This window comes from Lithobates pipiens, unplaced genomic scaffold (assembly GCF_037356315.1).
Source record: "Lithobates pipiens isolate NorthernLeopardFrog02 unplaced genomic scaffold, aLitPip1_a1.2 Scaffold_30, whole genome shotgun sequence".
NCBI classification, from domain to species: domain Eukaryota; kingdom Metazoa; phylum Chordata; class Amphibia; order Anura; family Ranidae; genus Lithobates; species Lithobates pipiens.
Window position 1 is genome coordinate 7953535 of NW_027507791.1, and position 22241 is coordinate 7975775.

At 43.0% G+C, this 22241-nt stretch overlaps 1 protein-coding gene across 8 annotated transcripts in view; it reads right to left on the reverse strand.

The window, feature by feature from the left end:
• NRXN3 (neurexin 3) overlaps window positions 1-22241 on the reverse strand; it is a 464077-nt gene that overhangs the window by 260391 nt on the left and 181445 nt on the right. For 6 of the 8 annotated variants that reach the window (XM_077463586.1, XM_077463584.1, XM_077463583.1 and 3 more), the window contains 2 exons: window positions 19927-19953; window positions 10453-10572 (listed from right to left, as the gene is read on the reverse strand). In XM_077463586.1, coding sequence (XP_077319712.1) covers window positions 10453-10572; window positions 19927-19953 — 147 coding nt within the window. The remainder of the gene's footprint in view (window positions 1-10452; window positions 10573-19926; window positions 19954-22241) is intronic. The other 2 variants (XM_077463585.1, XM_077463589.1) reach the window with 1 other exon arrangement.

Here is a 22241-nt window from a genome sequence, read left to right on the forward strand (position 1 = left end):
TTGATAATGGTTGCCCCAGAGATTCACCACAATTATAAGGCAGTTAAAGTGGTATTATAGGGACATGTTTAACCTTGCCCTACAGGTAAACTTATCAAAAGTATTACCTTAAAGGACAGACTGAACTATAGCCAATGACATAGCTGGCGCATGCACAGTACGCATGTGCTGTGAATTCAGGGAGCGTCATGCCGCAGCAGTGACGTCATCGCGTCTTGGTTATTCAAACAGCTGAAGAGTGTGAAGGAAGACGGGGCCTGGATGGAAGCATTGGGAGTGGTGACAGCTCAGCACTGGAGGGTGGTGCATACTAATACATTTATTTATAAAGAGTTTACTACTACTTTAATGTTCAAACTGGTGAATATGCGGTGAATGTTTATAAAAATACAGACTGAGGAGTCTGTATGATCTAAAGCAGAGGTCTTTCTACACAAAGGGCCAGTTTAGTATCCTTCAGAATTTACAGGAGTCAGACTGTGGGTATTGGGAGTTAAAAATGTCCTGGCGTCAGTAACAAATGCCCCATCTTTGGTGTCAGTGAGAGCAATAGTGCCCCATCATCGGTGTCAGTGAGAGCAATAGTGCCCCATCATTGATGTCAGCGAGAGGAATTGTGCCCCATCATTGGTGTCAGTGAGAGGAATTGTGCCTCATCATTGGTGTCAGTGAGAGGAATTGTGCCTCATCATTGGTGTCAGTGAGAGGAATAGTGCCTCATCATTGGTGTCAGTGAGAGGAATAGTGCCCCATCATTGATGTCAGCGAGGGGAATAGTGCCTCATCATTGGTGTCAGTGAGAGGAATTGTGCCTCATTGTTGGTCTCGGTGAGAGGAATTGTGCCTCATTGTTGGTGTCAGTGAGAGGAATTGTGTTCCATCATTGGTGTCAGTGGAAAAAATAGTGCCCCATCATTAGTGTCAGTGGGAGAAACAGTGCCCCCCTTTTTGGTGCCAGTGGGAGGAATAGTTCTCCATCATTGGTGCCAGTGGAAAGAATAGTGTCCCATCATTGGTGTCAGTGGGAGGAGTAATGCCCCATTGTAATTGTCAATGGAATTAAAAGTGTCCCATCATTGGTGTCAGCAAGAGGAACAACCCTTCATCATTGGTGTCAGTGGAAAGAATAGAGCCCTATCATTTGTGTCAGTGGGAGGAATAATGCCCTATCATTGATGTCAGTGGGAGGAATGATGGCCCATCATTGGTGTCAGTGAGAGGAATAGTGCCTCATCATTGGTGTCAGTGGAAAAAATAGTGCCCCGTCTTTAGTGTCAGTGGGAGGAATAGTGCCCCGTCTTTAGTGTCAGTGGGAGAAATAGTGCCCCCTTTTTGGTGTCAGTGGGAGAAAAAAGTGCTTCATCATTGGTGTCAGTGGGAGGAATAATGCCCCATCATTGGTGTCAGTGGGAGGAATAGTGTTCCATCATTGGTGTCAGTGAGAGGAACGGTCCTCCATCATTTGTGTCAGTGGAAAGAATAGTGCCCTATCATTTGTGTCAGTGGGAGGAAGAATGCTCCATTGTAATTGTTAATTGAAGGAAGAGTGTCCCATCATTGGGAGGAATAATGCCCTATAATTGAAGTCAGTGGGAAGAATGATGGCCCATCATTGGTGTCAGTTGGAAGAACATTGCTTTATCATTGGTGTCAATTGCATGAATTATGCCCATTGTTAATGTCAGTGGGAGGAATAGTGCTCCAAGGACCGGATAAAGGCAAGCAAAGAGTTATCAATGTATGTACGGGTATCAATGTTTTCACTCAAGATAAACCATTTTACCATTGTAAAAATAAGTGAACCTTGGGTGAAAAGATTCATACATAGTCCCCATAGGGATCAATTCGCTAACATTTATCACATGCTATCTTGGTGTCACGTGACCCATTTGCATGGATTATTGCATATAGTATTTTAAATGAATAAAAAATAGTGGACTATACAGAGTGAAGGACGACTGAACAAATGTCAACCTGGACAGAAAAAAAAGTCTAGTAAAAATGGACATCTTGTGAACTGCATGTACATTTGTCATGTGTGAGGATGGGCAAAATCAAATGTTACTGGGCTATTTTCTCTCTAGGTTGAGTTGTGTTTAGTCACTCAATGATCTGCCTGCATTGCATAGATAAGCTCCGAGTCCCAGTGATGACATCACTCCCTCTAAAATAAGATGTGTAATAAAAACAGAACTTTTCTTTTTATAATTGTTTCCTTAAAATGTGATGAGAGGGAAGAAAAAGGGAGGGAGAATTCTAAGCAGATTACACTACCGTCCAGAAAATATTTATCTGGATGGAAGATTCAGGTCTGGGGACTCCTGCCATGACCAGCTCCAGGTTGTAATCAGAATAGGATGATCACAGGCTGCAGGCACTCTATAGAATTCATCTGATGGAGTCCCACAGACACATAACTGGAGACTGACACCCTCCAGCTGGCCGGAGTCATGTGACCGGTCGCACGGCGGCGGGCAGTCCATCGGAGCGCGCTGCCGGCTGGCACTGGGAGAGGACGAGGCTGCAGGGAACTTGTTTTCTGCAGTGGTTTAATTAAATATTATAAATAATTAAACTCCCTCCAACTAGCGAACAAATTCAGACCGCAGACGACCTCTTGATTTCTGTTGACCTTCTTGGCTGCATCCTCCATGATTTAACCCCCGAGGAGACAGTGCGGCAATTGGTACAGCAGGAATCCTTCCATAGACAGGAATGTTACATTGTGACAGTGGCGAGTCTTGTATTCTGCATCATCTCTTGCGGAAAAGGGCCAGACCAATAACAGTGATTTATAAATGTGGCACAAAGACTTGTAAAAGTAATACCCAGATTCATTATCTTGCCGCCCTGTCTGTGCTTGACCTCCGGAAGGTTTTACCCCCTTTCTGACCAGGCCTTTTTTTGGCGATACGGCACTTCGTTAGTTTAACTGACAATTGTGCGGTCGTGCGACGCTGTACCCAGATACAATTCATCTCCCCCCCCCCCGCCAATAAAGCTTTCTTTTGGTGGTATTTGATCACCTCTGCACTTTTTGCATTATAAACAAAAAAAAGAGCAACAATTGAAAAAAAAAACGGCTATAAAACATATCCATTAACCACTTGCTTACTGGGCACTTACAATCCCCTCCTGCCCAGACCAATTTTCAGCTTTCAGCGCTGACGCATTTTGAATGACAATTGCGCGGTCATACAACACTGTACCCAAATAACATTTTTATCATTTTTTTTCCCACAAATAGAGCTTTATTTTAGTGATATTTAATCACAGCTGGCATTTTTATGTTTTGCTAAAGCATGGAAAATTTTGAAAAAAAAATAAAAATCATTTTTCATAGTTTGTTATAACATTTTGCAAACAGGTCATTTTTCTTCTTCATAGATATGCGCTGATGAGGCGGCACTGGTGGGCACTGATAGGCTCAGATAAGGTAGCACTGATAGGCACAGATAAGGCGGCACTGATGGGGACAGATAAGGGGGCACTGATGACCACTGATAAGATGGCACTGATAGGTGTTACTGATAGGTACCACTGATATGTGGCACTGATGGTCAGTACTGTTGATGAGGCACTGATTGGTGACACTGACAGGTGGCACTGTGGGCACTGAAGGTGGGCACTGGTAGGTGGCACTGGCAGGTGGCACAGATGGGCATAGATTAGCTGGCGGGAGCTCTTCTTGATCCGGACCGATGTCCCTCTGAGAGCCGCCGATGATCAGCTTTTTTTTTTCTCCTCACGCTATCAGCACGAGGAGAAAAAATAGCTAAATACCGGCTGTCTACATCACATGATCAGCTGTCATTGGCTGATCACATGGTAAGGTGTCGAGGTTGACCCCTTACTCCGATCTGTGATCAGCCAAGTCTCATAGACCCTGCAGGGGGCACGCAGGTACTCCCGGCAAAGTAGGTTTGTGCCGTAGTCGTCATTCGGCTATAGAGTAGATCTGAAGAAGTTAAAAAAAAAAAAAAAAAAATTTAAATCAAATTTCTTCATAAAGCTAGGCCAATATGTATTCCTACATATGTTTGTTAAAAAAAAAGATTCCAATATGCGTATATTGATTGGTTTGCGCAAAAGTTATGTCGTCTACAAACTGGGATATTTTTATGTATTTTTTTACTAGTAATGGCGGCGATCAGCGACTTATAGTGGAGCTGCATTATTGCGGTGGACAAATCGCACACTGACACTTTTTGGGGACCAGTGGCACTAATACAGTGATCTAATGACACTGGCTGGGAAGGGGTTAACATCATGGGCGATCAAAGGGTCAACTGCGTGCCTAGCCAGTGTTTTCTTGCTGTGGGGGAGGTGCTTGTACAAGGAAAAGGTATGGATCTGTATCCCTGCTTGCATGAACATAGGATCAATACCTTCCCTACTGACACAACAGCAATCTGCCTTGTTTACATAGGTAGACCGATGTTCTCCTTCTGTACCGAAGGACATAAACACAGCGGGAGTTGGGCCACGGGCAGTGTGCATGCGCACCCCAGACCCGGTAGTGTCGGAACATGTATCAGATATGTCATCTGGAGCAGCCGTGCCAGTTTAGTTAAGGAGGGTGACAACACTACTGCACACAGCCTGAAGTCACATTTCTGGCATTCCCAGCATCAGTGATGGGGTAAGGCCCTCTAGTACCCAAGGTGTAAAGGCCAACACCGCCCCCCCCCCCCCACATGAGTTACTACTTTTTATACATTTATTAATTTTATTATTATTATTTTTTGTGCAGGTCCTGCCCTTTTGTACCCCCAACTACTGAACAGCACCAGGCAAACTCTCTTGCAATACACCCCAAACTGAGCATGTGCAAAATATATTGGGAGTGGGGCAGTAGAAGAAGGGGAGGATCAGAGAAGAATGGATCAAACAGCCTTTTTACACAATGAGCAGGATTAACCCCTTAGGTTCCACAGTGAGTATAACAAGCATGCTTTACTGTATATACAGACTGATTTTACTGTTGTGGGTTTAGTAACACTTTAACAATCAAGAACTGGAAGCACCCGAGTTTCTCCAGCCTTCCCCGACAAAGAAACGCGTCAGTGGTGATTTAACGGCTTTTGCTGGAGTGGTGTCACAATTAATACAATAGTAATTAACAAACAATCATTAATACAACAATCTCAACCCCTGAGTGGAAGCACCGGCCAATGCATTGTATGTGTGTGTATATATATATATTCCGTGACTGGATAAGTGGAAGGACTGATCTGGACCAGTGCGGCTGGGGCACAGTATACATCCATCAGCCATAACATTATGACCACTGACAGGTAAAGTAAATAATATTGATTATCTCCTTACAATGGCATCTGAAAGTGGGTGGGATATATTAGGCAGCAAGTAAACATGTTGTCCTGGAAGTTGATGTGTTAAAAACAGAAAAAAAATGTTAATCGCAGGTTGTTGTGTACGGGGCTGCATAGCTGTAGATCGGTCAGGGTGCCCATACTGACCCGTGTCCACAGCCAAAAGCACCTACAGTAGGCACGTGGGCATCAGAACTGGACCACGGAGCAATGGAAGAAGGTGGCCTGGTCTGATGAATTGTGTTTTCTTTTACATCATGTGGATGGCTTGGTGTGTGCGCCACTTACCTGGGGAAGAGATGTCACCAGGATGCACTGTGGGAAGAAAGGAAGCCGGCAGAGGCAGTTTGATGCTTTGGGCAACGTCCTGCTGGGAAACCTTGTGTCCTGCCATTCATGTGGAGGTAACTTTGACACGTAACATCTACCTAAACATTGCTGGTGCCTCCCTTCATGGAAACGTATTCCCTGATGGCAGTGGCCTCTTTAGGCAGGATAATGTGCCCTGACACACTGCGACAATGAGCCAAGAATGGTTTGAGGAGCACAACAATGAGTCTGAGATGTTGTCCTCCTAATTCTCTAGATCTTCATCCATCGAGTATTTGTGGGATGTGCTGGAAATTAGAGATCCCACCACACAATTTACAGGACTTAAAGGATCAGCTACTGATGGCTTGATACCACAGTGTACCTTCAGAGGTCTGGAGTCCATGCCTAGATGGGTGAGGGCTGTTTTGGCAGCAGAAGAGGACCTACTCAATATTAGGTGGGTGGTCATAAAGTTATGGCTGATCAATGTATTTCAAAGTAATTGATTCTCCTCAGAAATTGTGGGAAGGACTTTTCCCCATCGTGATATACTTTTCAGCTCTTCTGTAATGTGATCATATAGTCATGACATGTATGACACTGTGACATCATGTGGCTCATAGCTTTACATGTCTACAACAAAGAGAAGGAGTAGCAGGTAGGTGCACAGCATTCAGCAAAATATCAGTAATGATCACTTACCTGCACAAGCCAGTCCTGCACATGTGTAATCACTTACCTGGCCAACCAGGAAAGACGACCCCCCCCCCAACCACCACCACCAGATTGTCAGCTTTTCGTGGTCTCCCTTCCCCCTCCCTGCATACCTACAGACTGTACTGTACTTGGATACAATGTCACATTACTGATTGACACTTTCCCAGGACCCCCTCCCCCGTATTACTTGATAACACAGTACATCAATGTACCCAATTCTGGGTCATATTACACATATCTCCCAACTTTCTGAAATGGGAATGAGGGACACCTATTAGCAAAAGTATCTATTGGTTAAACTCCCGAGTCCTTTTTTACCACTGAAAGTTAAGAAAGGACTCCCTGTATTCGCACATAGATGCTGTCCCTAAGATGAGTATGTAAGTGCCACCCTCAGCCAGGCCACACTTCCAATGCGTTTCGCTCCCCCCCCCTTTTTCACCACTAGTAATGCCTTTATATTGGCTTTTGGAATTTACAAATGCAGCAATTTCGAAATCGGATGAAAGGTTTAGCACTGTAAATCACTTTTTGATAGATAAGTAGTGCATTTTATATACAATTATATAAATCAGACCAAAGTGAGGGACAAATGAGGAGGAAAGAGGGACTTTGTTCCAAATGAGGGACAGTCCCTCAAAATCAGGGACAGTTGGGAGGTATGCATTACAGATTTCCACCTTTCCACCCCCCCCCCCCGGATACCTTTGCATATCCATGTACTTGATACCATGTCACATTACAGCTGAACTCAAGCAAGTTACAGTGGTGTGAAAAAGTGTTTGCCCCCTTCCTCATTTCCTGTTCCTTTGCATGTTTGTCACACTTAAGTGTTTCGGAACATCAAACCAATTTAAACAATAGTCAAGGACAACACAAGTAAACACAAAATGCAATTTGTAAATGAAGGTGTTTATTATTAAAGGTGAAAAAAAATCAAAACCATCATGGCCCTGTGTGAAAAAGTGATTGCCCCCCTTGTTAAAACATACTATAACTGTGGTTGTCCACACCTGAGTTCAATTTCTCTAGCCACACCCAGGCCTGATTATTGCCACACCTGTTCACAATCAAGGCATCACTTAAATAGGAGCTGCTTGACACAGTAAGGTCCACCAGAAGATCCTTAAAAGCTACACATCATGCCAAGACCCAAAGAAATTCAGGAACAATTGAGAAAGAAAGTAATTGAGATCTATCAGTCTGGAAAGGGTTATAAAGCCATTTCCAAAGCTTTGGGAATCCAGCGAACCACAGTGAGAGCCATTATCCACAAATGGCGAAGACATGGAACAGTGGTGAACCTTCCCAGGAGTGGCCGGCCGCCCAAAATTACCCCAAGAGCGCAGCGACGACTCATCCAAGAGGTCACAAAAGACCCCACAACAACGTCCAAGGAACTGCAGGCCTCACTTGCCTCAGTTAAGGTCAGCGTTCATGCCTCCACTATCAGGAAAAGACTGGGCAAAAATGGCCTGCATGGCAGAGTTCCAAGGAGAAAACCACTGCTGAGCAAAAAGAACATCAAAGCTCGTCTCAATTTCTCCACAACACATCTTGATAATCCCCAAGACTTTTGGGACAACATTCTGTGGACCGATGAGACAAAAGTGGAACTCTTTGGAAGGTGTGTGTCCAAGTATATCTGGCGTAGAAGGAACACTGCATTTCATAAAAAGAACATTATACCAACAGTAAAATATGGTGGTGGTAGTGTGATGGTCTGGGGCTGTTTTGCTGCTTCAGGACCTGGAAGACTTGCCGTGATAAAAGGAACTATGAATTCTGCTGTCTACCAAGAGATCCTGAAGGAGAATGTCCGACCATCTGTTCGTGTACTCAAGCTGAAACGAACTTGGGTTCTGCAGCAGGACAATGATCCTAAACACACCAGCAAGTCCACCACCGAATGGCTGAAGAAAAACAAAATGAAGACTTTGGAGTGGCCTAGCCAAAGTCCTGACCTGAATCCTATTGAGATGTTGTGGTATGACCTTAAAAAGGCCGTTCATGCTCGAAAACCCTCTAATGTAACTGAATTAGGACAATTCTGCGAAGATGAGTGGGCCAAAATTCCTCCAGGACGCTGTAAAAGCCTCATTGCACGTTATCGCAAACGCGTGGTTGCAGTTGTTGCTGCTAAGGGTGGCCCAACCAGTTATTAGGTTTAGGGGGCAATCACTTTTTCACACAGGGCCATGATGGTTTGGATTTTTTTTCACCTTTAATAATAAACACCTTCATTTACAAATTGCATTTTGTGTTTACTTGTGTTGTCCTTGACTATTGTTTAAATTGGTTTGATGTTCCGAAACACTTAAGTGTGACAAACATGCAAAGGAACAGGAAATGAGGAAGGGGGCAAACACTTTTTCACACCACTGTATAAGTAATCATTTAAAGCAGCTATATAATCCTAAAAAGAATAATGAAATTTACAACTACAAATAAGCATGTATAAGTACCCGAATCTGCCTTCATATTAGCTTCATTCAATCCCCTGCTCTGCCAGAATCGGATCCAATTCCTGTCTGGATTGACAGTTTGCACTGCAGAATGCAAACGGATCTGCGGGCGTTATTAACTTTCTATTGACAACCGCAGCGGTTCGCATAGGGCAGTGTGAACCGCCGAAGCAGAGTTGCCAACCTCCTGCAGCATTTTTTTTTAACATGGAAAATTTGCTGGAGGAGCAAATTTTTTACTGGCAACCTGAGAAATTACAGAACTCCTACTGAAAACTAACACAGTGTATATTTGAATGGTATAAACATGATATGGAAACACTGACAACACCTATAACAAAGTCATTTGCTTGATTTACACTTAAAAAGTCAACACAGCATGAAATCATCAGCCCCTGATGTTTACTGGCAGTTGTAAAAAAAAAATCACAGATTTTTACAAACTGTCAGTAAATTTCCTGGCTGTTGGCAACCCTGCGCCGGAGGGTGACATGCGATGTGGGAACCTGTACTGGCCTAAAGCTTTTAATTTTTTTGCAATTGCATCAACTGCAACGTGACTCTAAGTGTGCTAAGGAAATTGTTGAAATTAATAAACTGGCACAGGATTTCTTTAACCTACAGTGTAGCCTGCAGGGTAGTCCAGAGCATGGCTGTACTATTTGGCAGGTGTAACTGGATCACAAGACTAGCTGAACAAAATAAAAAATATGTTGGTAGATAAAACTGGGGAGATTCCCACTCTCTTCTATATTGTGTCCCCGCTGGCAAGATCCAGTCTCTCTTTGTGTCTGTGTCCCCACTGTGGAGAATTACCATCTCTTCCTTTGTGTCCCCAATGGAGAGAGGCGCCACCTCTTCCTGTCTGTGTCCCAACTGGAGAAATTCACCCTCTCCTTCTGTCATTGTCCTCACTAGGGAGATTCAATTGATTCACCCTCTCTTCCTTTCTGTGACCCCACTGGGGAAATTCACCCTCTCCTTCTGTCTGTGACCACCCTGGAGACAATCATCCTCTCTTCCTGTCTGTATTCCCACTAGGGAGGTTCACCCTCTCTCCCCGTCTCTAATGCCCCGTACACGCGATCGGAAATTCCCCCAGCAAAAGTCCGATGTGAGCTTTTGGTCGGAAATTCTGACTGTGTGTATGCTCCATAGGACTTTTGCTGGAGGAATTCCCACCAGCAAAAATTGAGAGCAGGTTCTCAATTTTTCGGTCGGAAAAAGCTCAGATCGGAAATTCCGATCGTCTGTATCAATTCCAACGTCCAAAAATTCTTACACATTCACTCGGAAACAATTTTACGCATACTCTGAAGCACTGAACTTAATTTTCTCGGCTCGTCGTAGTGTTGTACGTCACCGCGTTCTTGACAGTCGAAGGTTCAGAGAACTTTTGTGTGACCGTGTGTATGTAAGCCAAGCTTGAGCGGAATTCTGTCGGAAAAACCATCCATCCAGAATTCCGCTCGCGTATACGGGGCATAACACAGAAAGTAAGTAGAGAACTTCCCAAAGGGGAAATTCCCAGAAATAACACCCTGACAAGGGGTTCTAACCCTTACCACTTGTAGCTAGATCTCCACATTAAACGGACATTGTATCATTTTTGTGGTGGTACTTACGGTCGTTGCACTGGGGACCTGAGTAGGACGTCATGGAGCAATCGCAGGTGAATCCCTCCCACTGCTGCATGCAGACGCCTTGATTGGCACAGGATTCCTCCTGGCAGGTGGTGGTGGGACCTGGGAAGAGGCAGGGAAGAGCAGGATTAACAACACAGAAGAAACGTCCACCTCTGTCCACCAAACCGCCCCCAATCTCCAATTCACGGCATGCAACACAGACATGTGCCGGTCATGCAGGGGGCAGAGGAGCTAGGCATGCACAGAACAGACCCTTCCCCTAGACCCAGACCTCGGGGGCGGGGTCTGTGTACCAAACCTCTGCGGAACTCCGTGACAGCGGCAGCTAGAAAATAACAACGTGTTATAGACAAAACACTCAGAGCACTCCAGGACCATCCCTCCTCCACCACCCACCCGGCATCAGATCCACACAGCGCAGGACCCAACACCCTCCCATATCTGCATGTGCCCATCTTTACGTTTTTGAAGACTCAAATACAGTATAAAACAAAGAATAAAACAAAATACGAGGTAAACTATTCTCAGAATTGTAAATAATTTCAGCATTAATTGAAGTTGTAGATGTACAGGACTGATAAATTGCCCTTGAAATACAGAGAAAATGTTTTCATATATAACCGGGATTTTTCAGGCGCCAATTTGACAGATAAAAACATTATAAAATATCTATAAAAAAAAAAAATCACATAAAAAAGCTTGTAAATGTTCCACCTGGGTGGTAGGTGGTCTTGGGGCCAATTTGACTATGGTTTCCAATATGGCTACCACACATATACTCCACTGAGCTTTAAAGGGTATGTCCACTTTTGCAGCTAAATTGGGATAACACCTATTTTATATTTGTTATTTGTTTCACTTACCTTTTTACTTGCTACATTTTTTTTTTTAGTTTTGTCTTGCTATGTAGGGGTTGAAGTGGACCTTCACCCTCCCCACCAACCTCTGTCATCTCACTGCCCCTCCCTCCTCTCCCCTAATCTGACCATTTTCAAGTAGCCTTCCCCTACACCCCAGCAGTCTTTGGGGCACTCTACTGCGTATGTGCAGCGAAGCTTTATCAAGAGACTACCTACAATAATCAGAAAAATCAAGGCTGTCCCCTTGATAATGCCCCTCAGCACACACACACGTCATCAAGGCTGCAAGAACCTGGAAGATACAGCCGGCCCCCGATGACGTCACATGAAGGTGGCATGGGAAAAGTGTCGGATCACCTTTGGGATATCCACTTTTCAAGTTTTGTTTACAAAGTTTTGTATTTCAATATTTTTATTGAAGTGTTCCACAAGAAAGAATACAAATGTTTTGACAAAGAATGCGTATCTTCTGCAGTCTAAAATTCATACTGAATGGGTAAAAAGTCCAAACATTTTTAAATATAAAAGAACATATAAAAAGGGCGTTCTTTCAAATAAGAATATTCACAGTCAGTATAGATTGTACTGTCAGTGTGGGGTAAACCCAAAACCTTTTTCAAAACTCTACAAGGCACATCCCAGGCTCCAGGCTCATTGTATATTAAAGAACAGAGGAACTACATATATTTATGAAGTTTGGAGTCTTTTTTCCTTTATATACTAAAAAAAAAAAAAAAAAAAAAAAAAAGAGAAAGCTTTTACTGTCCAAAAAAGTAATCGTCAATCAAACTATCAGCACTAAAAACTGGCCTGTGGTTACAATGTGGGTACTTGCCTGTGTTTACTATACATTTATCTATATATTAGTTGGGCAAGGGACTCTGTATGCGTCCCCTGGGATCTCGCTCTGAATGGCAGTATTGCCTATCATACGGTTGGTTAATTGTTCCATAGATAGACTCCTCCCATGTCTCCCGATGAAGTAGATCATTGACTGGGGAAATGCGGTGGGTATAATTCCTATCTTACAGGAATCAGCTTTGACTGAAGGGAGATCAGAATTGTATAGAAATTAAAGTTGGCGAATCAGTAGTCAGTGGGGGGCGGGGGCTGTGGGGGGTCTAAGGTTTATATATGGGGGGTAGCTATGTAATACGTATGAAGAGATTAAATCTGTATTGCTATGTATCATTTAAAGGAGTAATAAAGGCACAAGGTTTTTGATCTTAATGCATTCTATGCATTAAGATCAAAAACCTTGTATGTGTAGAAGCCTCCCCAGCACCCCCTAATTACTTACCTGAGCCCCATCTCTCTCCAGCGATGTCCACGAGTGTCTAAGCCGTCCGGGACACTCCTCCTGATTGGCTGAGACACAGCATCGGCACCATTGGCTCCTGTAGCTGTCAAAGTAAGTCATCCAAACAGGGGAGAGAGGGGGGCGGAGCTGCATCACGGCTCTGTGTCTGAATGGATACACAGAGCTTTGACTAGGGTGCCCCCATAGGAAGCTGCTGGCTGTGGGAGCACTCGATAGGAGGGAGGGGCCAGGAGCAGCAAAGAGGGACCCGAGACGAGGAGGATCTGGGCAGCCCCGTGCAAACCCAACTGCACAGAGGAGGTAAGTATAACATGTCTGTTATTTTTTATTTTTATTTTTTAAACAAACCTTTACAATCACTTTAATGTCTTTTTGTGATTTTTAAACCCTTTGATATTTTAGGGCCTTATGCACACAGCGATTAAAAATTCAGCTTTAACATGTCTTTGGCACTTTTTTTTCTGCCTGTAAATGCACTTCTATGTCAGCCTATGGGGTGAATTTATTAAAGACAAATAGACTTGCAAGGGCAGTTGCACTCATTTTCCCCAGAGCTTAGTAAATGTGGTAAAGCTGATTGTCATCATCCAATCACGTGCAAGCAAAAAAAAAAAAAAAAATTATATATATATATATATATATATATATATATATATATATATATATATATATATATATATATATATATTGTGGTAGTACGGAATCTCCAATCCTGGGACCGGGTTTTGGGAACAGCCAGCAGTCTGGCTGGATGATTGCACAGGTGGGTCCTGGATTTAAAACAGAGCCAAGACCATGGTTCTGGGCTCCACCCTCCCGAGGAGTCCAGGCGTGTAAGGGAGAAGAAGTGTGCATGTCTGCACAGGTCGGTCTGTCAGAGCAGACAGAGGGTCCAAGCTTGTGGGCTGAAAAAGAAGCTAGTAAAGAGTGCTGAGGTACTGGGTGTACAGGAACTCTGTTAAAGAGCCAAGAGGGCTGCAGCAGAAGTCTGAGCAGCAGTGCTGCTAAAGAGAGCCAGGTGGCTTGGTATTTTTGGTTCTACGTACATTATTGCTGTGGAAAGCTGAAACCCCTGTGTGGGCAACTATTTTGTTATCGGACTTTTCTTTCTTTAATAAAAGTGGGCCTACAAGCCCTTAAAACGGCATATCTGGTGTGGACTCAGCTCACTGGTAAGCTCTACCTTTAAGCTAAAATAACCCCCAAATATTACAATATATATATATATATATATATATATATATATATATATATATATATATATATACACACACACATACTCGATATCCACCGACACCCGCAGATGATCGAGCAGAGAGGCAGATCGCTGTTCTGACAGGAGGGAACTTATGGATCCTGTGTCTCTGCAAAACAGGGACTTAGTATCCATGCTTTCCCCTAGTAAAAGCACCTCCCACATTACACATTACACTACACTAAAACACTATGATCACCCCTGATGTTAACCCCTTCCCAACTACTGCCATTAGAACAGTGACAGCACATATTTTTTTCCCAAACAGTGTCAAAAGTGTCAGTTAGTGTCAGATTGGCCGCCGCAATATCGCAGTCCCGCTATAAGTTGCTGATCGTCGCCATTACTAGTATAGAAAAATAGTTTCTAGACTCTATAACTTTTGCCCAAACCAATCAATATACAATTATTGGGATTTGGTTACCAAAAATATGTAGCGAAATACATATTGGCCTAAATTTATGAAGAAATAAATTTTTTTTATTGGATATGTTTTATAACAATAAGTAAAAAAACATATATAGATTTTTTTTTTTTGTAATTGTCTCTTTTTTGTTTATAGCGCAAAAAATAAAAACCGCAGGAGGTGATCAAATACCACCAAAAGAAAGTAAACATGTGTAAACGTATCGTACATAGCTCTAGAGGCGTTTAGGGCTAGAGCGGTCATTCCAATGGGGGGGGGGGGGGGGGAGTATAGTCTTGCCGATGGAAATCGCTCAAACACTTGACACGCCTAAACACGTATGCAATATGAGGCTAAGCGTTTTTCAAGCCGCTTCTTCCTGCCAGGAGTAAAAAGCGTTTTGAAAGAAAACTTCAAACGCCCTGCGTGCAAGAGCCCCTGTATGACTTATCTGTAAAAATCGGTGCCTGAAAAGACTCAATTTATATATTTATTGACACAACTCATTGTAAAGGAACTAAACCCATCGATTTAACAAGTTTAAAAAAACAGTTACATTCCCGTCACGTGCCGGAAATGTAACTGTCACATTGGTTGTGCTCTCAACCAAACTGTCAAAGCATCCAATGGCTGTTGTCATAACTGATCACATGTGCAGCATCATGGCGGTTAATGATTAAACAGAGACCAAGATGGCAGCTTCCTTGGCTGAAAATGATAGGAAGGTTTACTTCCACATTGAGAGATTTGTTTAAAAACATTTGGAGAAAACTATTGGGAGTGTGGCCGGTGTCACAGGGGTGACCTGGACGCCGGTGACCAATCGCCACAGCATCAGGATTGCCAAGACACTGCCTGCCGATTCCTATGGAATTGCTCCCTCGCTAGCTGAGCCAATGAGATGTTACTGAGATTCTGCGACACTCGGGGGCCAGCAGGGGAGTGAATCCATGTGGAAGGCTCTCCCATGAGACTCTGCTGCTGGCGGTATGTCAGCCCTTGGGGAGATTACACTTGGTAAACATGGAAGACGTGGAATCACGATTGATAAAGTTCTATGGTCTGGATACAGAAGACGGAGAACACAGCAGTAATTGTAACAATGTCACTCAGTAATACAAATATATATATATATATTATTGCTATACAAAGGTTTTTTTCCAGCAGGAACATGAGGGAACTCCGTTCCGGCACCTTCAGCACTGACTATAAATTATGCTAGATGTGCTCAAGGGTCTTTTGATTCTGGCTGCTCTATTGTTGCTGGGGGATCTATCATTGTTGGGGAGGTCTATTGCTGTTGGTGGGGGAGATCTTTTGTTTCTAGGGGGGTCAATTGTTGATGGGAGAGATCTACTGTTGAGGGAGGGTCTATTGTTGCTGGCTGCTGGAGATTCTATTGATACTCTGGATATTGGGAGATCTATTGTTCCTGGTGTGGATCTATTGTTGATAAGGGTATTTTGATGTGTGTGATCTACTTTTGATGGGGATATTTTGTTGCTGGCAGGGATCTATTTTTGCTGGGGAAATCTATTGTTGATGAGTGAATCTACTGTTGCCAGGAGAGATCTATTGTTGCTGGGAGATATATTGTTGAGTACATTGATTGTAGCTGCGGGTATCTGTTGTTGCTGGGGAGGTCTATTGTTGCTGAGAGGGTCTATTGTTGCTGGGGAGATATATTGTTGCAGAGTGGATAGATTGTTACTGTGGTGATCTATCGTTGTTAGGGAGGTCTATTGTTGTTGAGGAAGTCTATTGTTGCTTGGGTGGATCTATTCTCAAAAGGGGTATTCTGATGTGTGGGATATTTTGTTGCTGGCAGGGATCTATTTTTGCTGGGGAAATATATTACTGATGAGTGAATCTATTGTTGCCAGGGAGATATATTGTTGTTAAGTTCATACATTTTTGCTGCAGGGATCTGTTGTTGCTGGAGAGATATATTGTTGCAAAGTGGATAGATTGTTGCTGTGATGATCTATCGTTGTTGGGGAGATCTATTGTTGAGGGAGTCTATTGTTGCTGAGGGGGTCTATTGTTGCTTGGGTGGCTCTACTGTCGATAGGGGTATTCTGATGTGTGGGATCTATTGTTGCTGGGAGGGATCTATTGTTGCTGGGGAAATCTATTGCTGAGGAGTCAATCTATTGTTGCCAGGAGGAATCTATTGTTGCTGGGGAGATATATTGTTGCTGCATGGATCTATTGTTGCTGGGGTAATATATTGTTGTAGCATGGATCAATTGTTGCTGGGGAGGTCTATTGTTGCTGAAGGGAGTCTATTGTTGCTGAAGGGAGTCTATTGTTGCTGGGGGGGTGTCTATTGTTGCTGGGTGGGGTCTATTAATGCTGGGTGGGGTCTATTGTTGCTGGGGAGGTCTGTTGTTGTTGTTGGGGAGGTCTGTTGTTGTTGGGGAGGTCTGTTGTTGCTGGGGAGGTCTGTTGTTGCTGGGGAGGTCTGTTGTTGCTGGGGATGATTATTATTGCTTGGTGGGGTCTATCATTGCTGGGTGGGGTCTATTGTTGCTGGGTGGGGTCTATTGTTGCTTGGTGGGGTCTATTGTTGCTGGGTGGGGTCTATTGTTGCTGGCATGGGTCTATTGTTGCTGGGTGGGGGTCTATTAATGCTGGGTGGGGTCTATTGTTGCTGGGGAGGTCTGTTGTTGTTGAGGAGGTCTGTTGTTGTTGTTGGGGAGGTCTGTTGTTGTTGGGGAGGTCTGTTGTTGCTGGGGATGATTATTATTGCTTGGTGGGGTCTATTGTTGCTTGGTGGGGTCTATTGTTGCTGGGTGGGGTCTATTGTTGCTGGGTGGGGTCTATTGTTGCTGGGACGGGTCTATTGTTGCTGGCTGCAGGGGACCTATTATACTGCCTTCATTAGCAAATTCCATACAAACCAGAAATTATACTTGGTTCTGTATTCTCTAGGTAGGGGAGTTGAACCAGGAAATGGTCCTCAGAGGTGGGTAGGGGGCGGCGACAAGGGGTGACTCAAAAAGGGGGAGTATCTGTACCTACTGTCTCTGGTGTCGGTGATTTGAGTCTCACACTGGCAACAGGTCAGAATTTGTTTTCTGTAAATCTAATCCCAGACTGACCCAATTAGATTGGCTTGGCAGCCAGGAAACGGTTTTGTTCAGATAGGGAGGACAGCAATGTCTTGTTCCCAATGAGGACCTCCAGGGAAGTTCTGCTGTTCTCCTCCCTCCCTCTGGGGTCCCTCTTCTTACTTCAGTCTCATGGTGGAGTAGATCGAACACATCTACGTAAATCGTGGCTCGTGTCTGCCCTGTTATTCGGTGGTGTGATACCAATTACCGGTACTCTGCATTTCATAGCCATTAGACCTTTTCCAGAGGTGGATACAATGTTTAATACTCAGGAAAAGATTAGAATGTAAATGAAGGTGGTTTGTTGTTGTGTCGTCATGTCCGCCATCCTTGGGGGTGGGGTTAAAGGGTCCCCGCCTGTGAGGAACCCACATAAGTCACATGTGCCGTATGATGATTCCCATTGTATAAAGAAGTTAGCAAGAGTGAGGAACTTTGGATGGGAGGGGATGCCACTGGTAGGGAAGGTGGTCAGATTCATCATCACTGCCCTGAAGTAGCAGGCTGGCTTCAACCTGAAGCTTCACACCCAGGTGCATTACTTACACTCTAATAAGGAATCAGACGATCTATATTGCATAGAAGAATCAAAAATTTGGCATTCCAGCAACCTCCTGTCATATGTCCCCTCCACAGCCATGTCACAGATTCATTATACAGAAACATTTTTATACCACCGGGAGATACAAACACCCTCATTGGCTGGCCAGGCCCCCACCTCCCCCCCCCAAAAAAAAATCCCTCCCCAGCTCCCCACAATTCAGCCATTGTGCATCATGCTGTATTAGATGAGACAAGGTGCCAGGCACAGGATGTACACAGGAAGGCATGCAGGGGGACATCGTTGGGTCATGGTCAGTACTGCCTTGTGTGTGTTCAATCCCAGGAACCAATCATCGCTGTCTACACCCGGAGGAATCCAAGATCCCACAACTAAAAAAGGGGCACTCCACCCATAACTGACATTGAAGTTTGGTGTAGACGCTGCTGGTTAAATAACCCCTTGCAGACCTGGCAGCGTCATCTCCTCCCCACTCACCTGCAATGGATTTTATGAAGGTGTTTGGAAAATGCAGCAAGAGGACTAAGACTACCCAACTTACATTCACAATGGTGGGGGTGGGGTCTAAACCTCCAGATTATAGGTGGAGTTCTTGTGAGGATCCTGCTTTGATATTCCATTGTTAGGACATTGCAGGCCCCCAATCAAAGCCATTAACTAAGCCATTATCTTTTATCACTGCAAATATTGATAAATACAGCTTTACAGCTTATTCCCTTGAGCCTTTATCATTTTGCTTTTTTTTTTTTTTTTACATAAAACTTTCACTTAAAATAGATTTTACCTTTATTGCTGAAATTTTAAAGATATTTAAAATTAATTAAAAAAATGATATATCAATGTGAATTTTATATTATAATATATATATATTATTTTTTATTTTTTTTTCCTAAATTTTTAATTTTATTGCTGAAAACAAAGACCATCAGCCTACTGAATACAGCCTTTTATAATCATTTTGTTTTTCTTTGAATAACATTTTTCATTTAAAATATATTTTCAAAATTAATTTCATTGATGAGATTTTAAACATAACATTAAATAAATTGTTTAAAAGTAGAAATAGTCTGTGTGTGTGTGTGTGTGTGTGTATATATATATATATATATATATATATATATATATATATAATCCTTTTGTTTTTCTTTAAAAAACATTATTCATTCAAATATATTTCCAAATTTAGTTTAAATTACATTTTAAGCATATTTAAATTTTACTGTTGAAAATAACAATCACAGCTTAATGAGTAGAGCCTTTTGCCATTTTTCTCTTCTTTACATAAACATTTTTTCACTTAAAATATATTTTAAATAATCATTTAATTGCTAAAATGTTAAATAAGTTCATAAAAAATATCTTAAAATATCAATATGAAATTTTAGGTATGTCATATTTCTTTGTTAAAAATGACAATCATCACAGCTTTGTGAAGAGAGCCTTTTAACAAAATTTTATTTTATTTTTTACATAAAATTTTTTCACCTAAAATAAATTTAATTAATTGCAATGAATGTTTTTATGGAATGCGACAATGTGCATCAAAAATTGGGAAAATACCATTTTGCAGAATCTTGCATAAATGCCACAATTTGTGTGCCATGCAATTGAAATTATTGTATATATTTTATGTGCGTAGAATAAGCGTTTTAGCGCGCCAAACAGTAGGTAGCGCAGTCCTAGTAGTTAGTCCTGTATATAATACAATCGAATATGTCATTTTGTACTTCGCGCCCCTTTATTATAATGTAATTTTGTTTATAATGATCGCGCTGTGCCCACTCCCCCTGCAGTACTGACCATTCCCCACATACACAGCAGCCAAACTAACAGCCAGAGCAGCCCACCGTCCCATGCCAGTGACAATGGCACCCCCTGGCTGCTGTGTGACTGTATTACAAAGGATGAAGCAGGTTAGAAGATGGCAGACTACCTTGTAGATTAGCTTTGGTCAAAGCATCTTTGTTAGCCAAGGAACAAAAACAAAGCAGATGTTAGTACAGCAGTGATTTACGAGGTACCCCTAAACCTCATGCCCCACACGCTCCCTTAACAACCATTAGCAGATGGCAGAGCAGCCAGCGAGTCCTGCGCACAAGCAACGCTCACAGTGCCACAAGCGAGCTGCCCTTAAAGAGGAGGAATGTCGGCACCCTGAAAAACCTAGAACCGTCACCTCGTCGCCTGGATCATAGGAGCCCCGGGGAGTATAGAAACATACAAATACATTTTATAGTTTGCATTGCTACATCTGCTTCCCGAGCTGGGACATCGTACCACCAGAGAAGAACATTCCACCCCTTTCCAGGGTGTCACAGTACAGAAAGGTTACCCGGAGTACCTTACTACCAGTTACCTGAACCCTCTAGTCATTCTGCATGAAGCACTTTCAGGGCTGCCAACACTTTAATTCATGGCTTCTCTTGGCTTTGTGTTTCTAAACTCAGTGGGCAGAGTAACTATATACCCAATGTTGATGTGCTGGAAATATTTAGAACCTTTTCCATTGTGAACACTACTAATCAACTGAAAGTGGAACTCCAGCTCAAACCTTTTTTTTTTTTTATCATATTTGGATGGAGTGCAAAAGGGCTGGAACATCTCTCAGACTTCAGTTTTTCTCTGTGTCCCCATTAGGGAGATTTTCCCACTTCCTGTCCTGCTGTTTAAGACACAAAGACACGTAATCCTAAACAGGAATAATGGGGAAATCTTCCAGTAGGGTCACCTGATCATAGGTAGGATTTCCTCACTGCCGGTTGTTTTTTTGCGACAAGAAGAAAGAAATCTCCCTAACAGGAACAGCAGTAAAAACCTGACAACCCCATCTATAAAAGGAAAAGCAACTGTCTGAATGTCCATTTTAATAAAATGAACTGGATACACAGAAAAAGGGACAAAGGTTATAGTCATTGGTGGATACAAAATAACATTTTTAGGGATGTTTCGTAAAAAGTTGGCCATGGTTTTGTGAGCCTAACTATAGGATTTTGCAAGACATCTACCCCGTCCGCACCCTGAGCTCTGTATATGTTCAAGGCCATCTTTATTGTAATAATCCACCCGCCTTGTACAAACCTTCCTGCAACTATGTCTAAAAATGCACCTTTTCCTTCTATCCACTGTGTGGTCACCCGAGTAGTCATAATATTACATAGAGACCAAATAGAGTCCATTGAGGGTAAAGTGGGAACCAAAAAAGCTCAATTCCAAAAGGCAGTACGGGGAAAGACTGTTTGGGTACAAAATATCCACTCAAGTATTTCTCTGGACTACCTGGATTTACACATCGACAACCACATCCTATAGCAGCCGTTAATATAACCCCAGACACAAGACTTCAGATATTCCCGAAGATGGAAGAACCAGTAAGAGGAACCCAAAAAATAGTGGAATGAGGTAGATTGATGAGAATGAGACATTTTGGGAAGAAGTGAGATGTCAGTGAGTGAGGATTGCTGATCCATCGCTGGTTTACCACAGTCGTACTCATCACCAACCAATACCCCTATTAAATTTGAGGTGGGCACCAATGATTTGAATCACTCATCAGCATCTTAAATCTCTCAATGACTCCAGTGTTAAGATTTTCCTGTAATAATTTGTGTCTCTGCTCCTCCCATAATGTTAAGATTCCCCCACAATAATTTAAGTCTCTGCCCCTTTCACATAAGCGATATTTCTCACAGTAGTCTGCACCTCCATCCCTTCCACAACACCCTCCCGACCCTCCCATTGTTAGGAATGGGATCTGAACACACAACCTCTGCTGCAACTGACAGTGGCTCTTCTTGCTCAGCAACCTGAGATACTGGACAGCATCCTGTCTGATCCCTTGGATACTCTTGCCTTGTACCTAGTTTTTGGTGAACCTTGAACTCCTTGCTCCTCTCATAAACTTCCTAAGCCATGTCTTTACTTATCCTGTTTGCCAGATGATTGTGCTCTCTCCAGCTGCTCTTTTGCTCCTTGCAAACCTGCAACTGTCTTTATCTCCCCTACCACTCGTTACCGACCGTTAGCTTGTTCCTCGACTAGGCTTCTGCTTGATCCCCAACCTTAAACTATTCGCCATTGACCTTCGACTTGTTCCTCAACTATACTTTTGCTTGATCCCAACCTGCAACCACTTGTTACCAACTTTTGGTTTTGTTTACTGACTATGCTTCTGTTTGACCCCTATCTGCTATATCTGCTACTGGACCCCGGCTTGTTCAACTCCTGGCGGGGCTATCCCGAGGACTGTGG